Source organism: Poecilia reticulata, unplaced genomic scaffold (assembly GCF_000633615.1).
Source record: "Poecilia reticulata strain Guanapo unplaced genomic scaffold, Guppy_female_1.0+MT scaffold_275, whole genome shotgun sequence".
Classification (NCBI taxonomy): domain Eukaryota; kingdom Metazoa; phylum Chordata; class Actinopteri; order Cyprinodontiformes; family Poeciliidae; genus Poecilia; species Poecilia reticulata.
The window spans coordinates 103,216-113,933 of NW_007615054.1; the positions used below are offsets into that span (position 1 = coordinate 103,216).

Genomic DNA, 10,718 nt, shown 5'->3' on the forward strand with positions numbered 1-10,718 from the left:
TCATGGTTGCGGTTCAGGTCGTTCTCATGGTTGCGGTTCAGGTCGTTGTCGTGGTTACCGTTCAGGTCGTTGTCCTGGTGTATTGAGACCCGGCCAGTCTTGATCTTTTCCAGTTGTTAACATGTTTTTCTTCCAGGATTGTTCTTTAATTTATAACTTATATAAAAAAAACCTAACTGTTAATCCAAGCAGGCATCAAATCACTGAAATGCGTCCCAATCGTCTTCAGTGGCGGATTTCCCATTCCTGGATTTCCTGTTGGTTTTCCATTACATTTCATGGAGTCACGATTCCAGCTCTGAGTGGAATTGAGTTGCATTAAAGTCCTTCATTAGCTCTTCGCCTGCACCTCTTCATCCGCTCTTCATGTATGCTTCAGAGTCATTCATTCCTAACGAGTCTGCAGCTGGAATCACAACATCAGCTCAGATCTGCAGCTCTGGCTCAATATAATGATATAGCAATATTTTTATCATAGTCGAGCTTCATTAGTTTTCCCAAATTGGCGATAATTGGAGAGTAATTTATAGTCAGCAGGAAGGATGACGATCTGAGCTCACCTGGAAGGGGTTTTGGCTGAATGAGGAAAAATGTTACATTTAGAGGTTAAAGTTCGTATTTTTCCTTAGAATATCCTTGGAGAACCTTGTTATAGATGTGACTGTTACTGTTGGGGGTCATATAAAGTACCTTCTAACCAGACTAATCATCTTTTGGCAAAATTAAAGTTTCAATGCGTCACAAAAAGCTGATTAACTGACTGAACACTAAGTTTCCCCCAAAAACACTGCAACTCCAACTGGACTCCTCCTCTAAAATTGGGTTGAGAACCATTGTCTTGCTAGAAACTCTGTGATCAGCGATCAATAATTGATTTCCTCAGGTGTCTTTAACCTCCTTTATGTGCTGAATGAAAGTCTGTAAAGACATTAAAATTCACATGTTTAACCCTACCGGGCCGAAGCCCGCTGTGGAGCGGGGAACCACGTGACACATTTATAAGGCTTCGTAATAACACAGACGGCATACCGAGTGTTCATTTCACCTCTGGTCGACAGCACGGACTTCAAACTTTATAAAAGTGGTGTTTTTATATTGCTTTTGTGGTTATTTACTTGAAAATAAAGCCAGGAATATGATCGATTATTTCCGCCTTACTGTGTGGGGGTCTAACTGTACCACATTTCGACACAACCAATGAAAATGTGTTGACGGTCTGTTGCTAGGTAGAACGGAGACCCGTGGGGACAAATGAGAGGGGGGGGGATTTGGATACGGCAAGAGACTAGGGAGAATTGATGCTGAGGATTTTACTAAGAGTGTTTCGATATGTTTTTTATACAGTAAGTATGTTATTTAGAGTTTGTGGTGTGTGTAGTGTTAGTAGTAGTTTTGCTAGCGATCGCTGCATGGCTTCGTAGCGAGCGCTGACGCACTGAGAAGAGAGAGACTGCGCGCCGGGATGGCCATGTAGACCTGGGCCTACAAGGGTTAACCACCACATATTTCTTCCACTCAAGAATGATTTTGATAGGACTTACCAGGGCCGTGCAGAGGCCATAAAGGGGCAGGTGCTCGACAACAAAAAGGGCCCATCAAACCTCATTCTAGGACAGAATATTAAAGCCTCTCAGCTTTCAGAGTTTAATAAACAATAATTAAATAAATTACAAAAATGTGACATATACAATCAAAGCTAACGAACATCTCTATATAGAGCATAACACTATGAATATGTAAGATATTTTATTWGTAATTTCTTTCTGCAGGTTTATTTTGTTATAGGAAAGTTTTGCAATATTCAAATTTAGCAAGATATGTACATCAGAGCTGGACCACCAGACATATTTAGTCTTTACATAATTACACTATTAAAATATAAACTAGGGCTCAATGCAACCTTTTAGTGACTGTAATCTATAACAGATCTGCCTGTTTGCTGCAGTGGAGATGAAGACGGTTCATTCAGGGAAGCAGAGCTGCAGCAAACTTTAACTGGAACTGCAGAAAAACAAACACAAAAGCAAAAATTGAATTGTTGATGTCGCCATGAGAAAAGCTACTGAGTTTTGCTTTAAAAAAAAACTTTTTTGAACATTTAAATCACATTCGTCTCATGAAGTGAATTTTTTTTTTTGCAAAACAAACTTATTTGCGCTTGTCAGAAATCTTTTCTTGCTGTTCTAAGTTTTTGCTTGTGATTCTCACATGAGTCGTGGGCAAAAGATTTCTGATGTGTGCAAATAAAAGTTTATGTTTGGCAAATAACGTTTTAAGTTCACAAGACAAAAATTTGTTATATAAAAAAAAGTTTTTTAAACAAAACGATTTGTTTTTTAAAAAAGGAATCATTACAATTCCAAAAGTTTTTATTACAATTTTATTTTACGTAACTGAGGTTAGATTTTTTTTTTCCCCCATTGAATAATTGGGGAAAAATTTTAACTTTATACTCTGCGAACCTAAACTGGAGGTTTTTCCCTTTAATTAATTACACACTTTATATCTATCATGGTAATTCAGGGTGAGTTATTTTTATTTAAGTTTTATTCTCCTTCAAGATACATTTACCTAACGCTGGAATAAATGAAATGTACATTATGCAGCAAAGGAAATTAGAAGATTGGACATATATCCATTATGGAGATGATCGGTTTTGGACAGGCGATGTGCCCTTATTGCATAATAAATACTAAAGAATGACTGATATCATTAACGATACAGGGAAGAAGCTTTTAGTTATCTAGCTTTGCTAGCAAAGTCGTTAGCTAGCAGCTAGCTAATAGCACAACAACAACAGCCTATTTTTATCATAATGTCTGTATGATAAAAATAGTGAATCGATAGATAAGATCAGTTTCTCCTCACCTGACTGTCTCCTCCCCTCAGTAGTTCTTCAGAGAAAGGCAGACGCAGAGGCCTGTCAGTGTCTGTTGTATTTCATTACCTCTCTGYTTAAACCGCGACTCCGAGCTGAAGCAGAAACGATACTTCAACGTTTTCCGTCAAGTAGCAAGTTACTCCACTTTATTCACCAAAAACGTTTTTTTTTAATTCACCAAAAACTGTTTTGTAATCTGGAAGGTGACCAGAGGGCTTATTATGTTATACAAAAAAGAAACAAAAAAGCAAAGAATTTTAGCACATGTTTTTATGTATCAGAAGAGGCTTAGGAAATAATAATGATAATAAAAAAAGACCAAAAGGGCACTCAGCAGCTGGAGTCTCTGCTTCTTCTGGAACAGCCTTGATGATGGTCCGCGGGCGCCCCCTAGTGGTCCACAGGGTAAACGACCATTTATTTGCCGTGACGTCAGCTCAAAGCGCGATGCTACAGCTAGCTTACCAAAGGATTGTGTTTAATAATTATAATGGACAAATGGCTGAAACAAGAGTCACTCAAAATTAAAACTGAAGACACCGGTGGAAAGAAAACAACGGCAGAACTATTTATATGATCAGAGGAAGCTGAGTCAGACCTGCTGCACTGAAACTAGCCTCAGCTGTTCTGTTTTTTTTAGGAGTTTGCTCGCTAATGATGCTCTGCTCGCACGTCAAAAGCTGCTGTTATTAAAAATTATTTGATTGGCAAATAAATACCTTAGGTAAACACAATTGATAGAAATGGGTGGATAGTTTTTATATGTAATAGTTCAGAAGAGGATTTTTATTTCTGCCAAATCAAGTCAAGTCTATATATCGACGACGACACGGCCAAATTTGCAGTACCGTAATTCCGCCACACGTAGCGCTATCTGAAAAAAAATCCAACGGTTTCTGAAAGGGGAGACGTTGCACTTTCCAGCCAATATCGGGTTATTACGGTAATTTCAATCCGGGGGCACTCGTTTAATACGGAAAATTGCAAAAATAACATTCTGGATATTGAAAGTTTAGGTTGTTATGGATACATGGGTAAATATATAATCTCACAGGACATTTAAAGAACTACTTACAATTAAAATAAGGAAGAAATATATAGGCAGACTTTTGAAACTTGGGCATAAAAGGGTTAATTGTGTTTCTAAATTACAAGTAGCCCTAAAATGTGATTAATGCACACAAACCTTGGAAATAAAGTACAAGTTATTTTTTGTTTCCACGTACTTGACATCATTTGAAATCTTAGAATCCATATTTTTAATTTGACGTTATGTGGTTCTGAGTGTTTGTTGAAAGGGTTTAGATTGTGGAACATGGTGAAAGCTGATGTTCTGTCATTTGGATCTTCTGGTCTTTGTTGTGCTTTCAATAAAAGCACACAGTGAGTTGTGCAGCTGTTCCTTTGCTCTGCTCTGGATTATAAAACCGCTGGGATGCATTATAAATAACTAGCTGCTCCCACAGAGACATCAGCCTGAATAATCCATACGGCTTTTGTTGCTGCTCTCCCGGCGCGGCTGGAGGTTAAGTGGCAGGGCGGAGCACTTTCCTGCTGCTTGTTCATGAAATCCCTATCAGCTGCAGCATCCATTATTAATCTGAGGCCATCATTAGTGTCAGTGTGTGTCTTACAAGCTGGACTGTGTGTGTGTGTTTCAGGTGCATCGTGTACCACCTGGAGACCAGGATGAGGAAGGATGTGTGCTTCGGGGTGATAGCGCTGACCTGGGTGCTGAGCGCCGTGCTGGCCAGCCCCATGGCCATCTTCAGAGAGTACGGCTCGTTTGTGCTGGACCCGGGCCACACCTTACAGGTACGGTCAGCTCAGAGGGCAGAAAAGACTCGAGCTCTGAGTAACTGATCAAATCGTTTAATATTTAAAATGTACACAATCAGACAGACCAAAATATGAAGACATGTGGACATTTTATGAAAGTAATTCATGTAAGTAACAAAAAAATAACAAATTCAGGCAAATAAAATGTTTCCAAATCAGTTTCTATCAATAAAACACTTAAGAAGCTTTAACAAAAACTGCAGCTGTGTGTCTGTGTGGTGAGTTTTTGGTTAAAACATGTTTGTTCTTCAATCAGTGGGTAGAAAATCCAGTAATTTAACTCAAGTAAGAGAAGAAATACTTCGTAATAAAATGACTCAAGTAAAAGAAAAAGGTTCAGCGCATTAAAAATACTCCTAAAAGTAAATAATAAAAAGTTACTGAAGTAAATGTAACTAGTTACTACCCAACTTTGCCAGTGATTCCACACACACACACACACACACACACACACACACACACACACACACACACACACACACACACACATGCTTAAGCAGCAAACATTTCCCCTCAAACCTGTGCTTTGATCCTGCTGCTCCTTCTCTTCCTCCGTTTCTCCCTTTCTGACTTTTCTCCTCCCAGTTTCTCCTCTCCTCCCAGCTGCTGCCTCCTTTACTCTCGCTTTTATCTTTTTTACCACGGATTTCTGCACTTAACGTAATTCCTGCGTGAAAAGCTTCACTTTTTCACGTTTTCCTTTCATCTTCCTAAAAAGAATAACTGCTGTGTGTCACTTTCCTCATCAAAGTGTGAAATGTTGCAGCAGCTGTGCAGAGCAGCTAGATTAGGAATGAGAATCTTTTTCCTGAAACCTTTATTTCCTCCTGCCAAACAGACGGACATTCTTTGGTTTTCATCTACAGTTATCAACACTTTTTGAACGTCTTTTGTGCTTTTAATACTCAGTTATTTGTCAAAAATGTATCTGCTGGTTTTCCCTGAAACAAAGTGACAAAGATCAGGGAGACACGTCTGTCAGGCCTGGAAGGAACTTTAAAACTTTTCTCATTTTTTTATTATTGTTTACCACAAAAGTTCACCAAAGATTTAAAAAATCTAGAATGTCCAAATGATCTCAAATCAAGCGTTTTGCTTCTCCAGACTTTGCTCCAGATGTTTCGTGTTTATCTTTGAACCTTCTGGACTGAACGTGTGGTTCTGTTTCCTCAGTTCTGTCGGGAGAAGTGGCCCGGTAAAGGAACGGACGGAACGCTCTACAGCATCTCCATGCTGATCCTGCAGTACTTCCTGCCGCTGTCCATCATCTCCTTCGCCTACGCCCGCATCTGGTCCAAGCTGCGCGGCCACGTCAGCCCGGCGGAGAGCGGCGTCAACAGCAGCGCCAGCTCCGAGCGACACCGCCGCCGCCGCAAAACCACCAAGATGCTGGTGACCATGGTGGTGGTGTTCGCCGTCTGCTGGCTGCCCATCCACGCCTTCCAGCTGGCCACCGACATCGACAGCTCCGTGCTGGACATGCGCGACTACCGCCTGCTCTACACCATCTTCCACGTCATCGCCATGTGCTCCACCTTCGCCAACCCGCTGCTGTACGGCTGGATGAACCGCAACTACCGCGCCGCCTTCCTCGCCGTCTTCAAGTGTCGCAGGGACCGCGGGCGGGGCGGCCGGCTGGACAGCATCCACCCCGTCGGCGGAGGGGCGGCCGGCGCGGCGAGGGCCAAGAAGATCGTCCTGGAGACGCAGGACCCGGTCTCCACGCACCTGAACGCCACCGACGTGTGACGACCGCTCGCTGGAACGGACGGAGATGATGGAGGGAGTTTGTCAAGCCGGGGAGGACGAGGGAGTGATGGAGGACTCAGAGTTGTGGAACAATTGAAGCGGCGTGACGTCGACGTGATGGAGAACTCCCAAACGACGAGGAGGGGGAGGAAGAGGAGGAAGAGGAGGAGGCGTCCTCTGGGGCGTCGGTTCAAGTCAAATTCATCTCCATCAGACAAGTTCATGAGTGAATCAGTTCAGCTTGGTGATGCATTCTGGGAACAGGGCTGAACTCTGCATGTGAAGCATTCATTTAACCTGGAGTGGCTTATTAAAGTCAGGCTGCTTCCCGAAACTCAGCCTCTGCGTTTGACACGTGGAAGCTGGACAAATTTAGACGGATCACGTTGAGAGGGAAGGTTTTGTTTTCTAGACGGAGGAGGAGAAACAAAAGGTTTGTGTTTTACATCAGCTGAGCTGGAAACGATCCCTGCTTTCCGCCAACACATGAATGTCCAACCAGACTGTCTGTCGCTTTACGTGGCTGATCCAGTCGCAACTTTGTTATTTTTGATAAAACGTTTTGCTAATTTCTGCTGTAAATTTGTGATTCGGTCCGGCTTGTTGAAGAAACGTGAGCGCCGGAGGTTTTTTTTTAAATTATTTCCAGGTTTTCAAAAAGGTTTGTGCTTTTGGTGCAGAGCTGATTCATACGCATGGCTGACCGAGACGCAGGAAGCTGGATGAGGGACAGGAAGTGACCAGGCGTCTCTGATCCTTCACCATCACTTCTGTCCATTTTCAGTTATTTTTTCTACTTCCTGTTTTGATCCTGTTGGTGAGGCAGAGGAACAACAGTTTGCTTTTTTCCCCCGTTGCATCGATCAGCAACTCCTGATTTGCAACATTTCAAAATTACGTCGGATCAGTTTTCTATTTATTCCAAGAAAATATTAAAGTAGTGTAAGAAATCTTAAGATATTTTAGTTTTATTTTCATGTTGTAACAATTTCTTGCACTGAAAAGTCCCTTTAACAGAGAAGCTGGCCCGCAGCATCACACATCCTCCCCCCTGCTGAGCGGTGGGCATGAATACCAGTTAAATTTGCTTTTTGTTTCAAACCTGACGCGTTTTTTGAAAATATAAAAGTTTCTAACTTGGCAGAAATTAAACCCACAACTAAAATAAGTTACTTCATGAAATAATGGCACAAATATGTAAATAATTTCAGATACAGATATTTTTTGAAACACCATAAAGTATCAAAATAATAGCGAAAATATTTTTTTGGATCCAGGTTCTTGGCCATCATTATATCTACAAGCACAAATAAATTATTGCAAAAAAAAAAAAAAATTAAGATTAAATAAAAAAATAAAAGATTTAATATCAAGATAGATGATAATGTAAAATATGAACCTTCATTCGTTTGTTCAGACGAAACGTCAGGAGGATTTTAAACCTGAGTGAAGTTGGCCCCCCCACCTTCAAATCAGACAATATTGGTGACAAACGTTTGTGCTACGTTTGTGCAGCAACATTTTTTGTTTGTGCTGCTTTGGCTTTGAAGATATTAATGAAAGTGTAAAGGGCAAAAGGTCAACCAGCCCCTCAACTTTTATGAAATCAAACAAAATTAGTGTCAAACATTTGTGCTGGTTTGTGCAGCAAAATATTTTGATTGTGCCGCTATCGTTTTAAAGATATAAAGAAATGTTTCTAGAGGTCATCCGAGGTCAACCACCTCCCACCTCTTCACACCAGACAAAATGGGTGTCAATCAACTCGGCTACGTTGTGCTACGTTTGTGCAGCAAAAATTTTTGGTTTGTGCTGCTTTGGCTTTGAAGATATTAATGAAAGTGTAAAGGACAAAAGGTCAACCAGCCCCTCAACTTTTATGAAATCCAACTTTCTTTATATCTTTAAAATGATAGCGGCACAAACGAAAATTTTTGCTGCACAAACCAGCACAAACGTAGCCGAGTTGATTGACACCCATTTTGTCTGATTTGAAGAAGGTGAGGGGGCTGGCTGACCTTTGGATGACCTCTAGAAACATTTCTCTATATCTTTACAAACAAAAATGTTTGCAGCACAAACGTAGCACAAACGTTTGACACAAATTTTGTCTGATTTGAAGAAGGTGGGGGGGCCAACTTCACCCAGGTGGATTTTAATGGGTTTGAATCCAACCTGCTGTGTGACGATGATGATGATGATGATGATGATGATGATGATGATGATGATGATGATAATGATGATGATGATGTTTTCCTTAACGGCCTTCATCACTGCTGCACAGAAACGGCTCCCTGCCTGAGTTTTAATCTCTAAACGGCTCCAAATGTTAACAGACGGATTTAATTATGAGTTGAAACGTTAATGGCTTCATTCGTCATGAATGGATGAAACGGTAGAAACATGAAGGAGTGAAACTTCAGGAGATAAACTAATCAGAAACAGAAAAGTTCAGGTGACCCGAACGAAAGAGAGAAAATCTGATTTTCATTTTCACTCCTTTGAGTTTTAGACATTATTTTTATGGAAAGTAAAGAATCTTCTTGGCTGAAATAATTATATTGTACCACAAAGTGCTTTAGTTTAAAATTTACTTTAAAAAAATAATAGAACAATTTTCTGTTTTTGATTTAATAAAATAAAAAGTTTTTAAAATTTTTTGCTCATTTTTAGTTCCTTGAGCCTTTGATGTTATCTTTTTAATAATATATTGTTTTTATGGAATACTTTAAAGCACAATTTCACAGAAAACGGAGGAAACCCAGTGAATGACATGAATATTTACTATTAATATTATTAAAAATAATTTCAAAAGACTGCCAAAGCATTTACTTATATTATATGTAATGTTTAGATGATTTATTACTGCAAAAATGCAAAACAAATATTTCCCAGATATAAACTATCTTTAGAAAAAAAATCTAAAAATTTTGTCAACATTAATAGAAATAATTTGATTTTTTTTTGTTTCATCTATAATATTTGTCACCAAAATGTTAAATTAAAGTTAAAGAAAGAAGCAACTATAAGTTGGTGATATTGACTTAAAATTGCATCACGATATTTTGTAATATCATGATAATGATAAAACTATTTATTATGTATTTTTAGTGTTTTTAGTAACTGCATGGCTGTGACTGCATGACGGCAACCAACAAGTTTAAATAAAAGCATTTTAATCAGGCATCTTCAGGACACCAAACTGCATTTAACAGATTTATTGATATTTTCATCAGACAAATATTCTACTGGAAATAACAACCTTTTACTTTTATGATAATAGTAGAAGATACAATAAATACTCATCATTTAGTCATTTAGTGTTGAAACTAATCAGAAATTAAATTTTCTGACGAATGTTCACATTAGGATTATATGAAAAATCTGATTTGACAGAAATCTGAAAACCTTTTTTATTAAATACTGATAAAATGTTTAAACCTTGATGGTTAAATCTGGTTTAAAGTTTGCCTGTTGTGCCTGAAATCAGGAGAATTTGGCCAAAATCTTCTCTTTGTTTGAGGATTTACTGAAGTTAAGATAAAATCCTTTAATCCTTCTAACGAAAACTGTAAAACTGACCCGTCAAGCCAACCTGACGCAGGTTATTATGTCCATACTAACACGTTTAACTGCGTTTCTCTTCTTTCTCTTATGCTTTCTGGATGAAAACATTTACGGTGGCTCAGAAGGGTCAAGAAAACGCAAAAGCCGCAACAGAAGTGATGCTATAATAAAAGTTGTGCTTGTAAATTTAACTTGTTGTTTCACTGTGGCTTTTGCATTTTGTTGACTCTTCTGGGGCTCCGTAAATAATGCAGTACATTTAATTATTGTATTTTTTATTTCGTGTTGCTATAAATAAACATCCTCTCTTTTTTTCTTGTTCTTATAAAGGCTTATAAACCTTCTTTTGGATCGGCGTGAAGGACTGGAAGCCAAACTTTGATAATTTCTTTTTTATTCCTGTTTTGTTTTTAAAGTGAAACGTTTCATCTTGTCTCTGCAGATGTGAAATATTCTGAGGTTTGTGGCAGGATGACCACAGATGCTGCTTGACCTTCTACCAGACGTGAATGTAAACCTCTTTGTAACATGGCTGTGATGTTGTAGAGTTCATTATTGTAAAGTTGTGTGTAAATATGAACTGTGTGAGCGACTGTAATCAAGCACAACCTGTTGGCCAACAGCAGATGTACTATCGTCAAGCACAGCTTCGTCTCCTGGCTCTTTCTTGCTGCGTTTGGCT

The 10,718-nt window shown here is 39.2% G+C and overlaps 1 protein-coding gene across 2 annotated transcripts in view; it reads left to right on the forward strand.

Moving 5' to 3' along the window:
* Positions 1-8,033, forward strand: part of LOC103460674 (neuropeptide Y receptor type 2-like) — a 63,246-nt gene extending 55,213 nt beyond the window's left edge. For both annotated transcript variants that reach the window (XM_017303438.1, XM_017303437.1), the window contains 2 exons: positions 4,543-4,696; positions 5,894-8,033. In XM_017303438.1, coding sequence (XP_017158927.1) covers positions 4,543-4,696; positions 5,894-6,469 — 730 coding nt within the window. In that variant the 3' untranslated portion in view covers positions 6,470-8,033. The remainder of the gene's footprint in view (positions 1-4,542; positions 4,697-5,893) is intronic.
* The last annotated feature ends 2,685 nt before the right edge of the window (positions 8,034-10,718 follow it).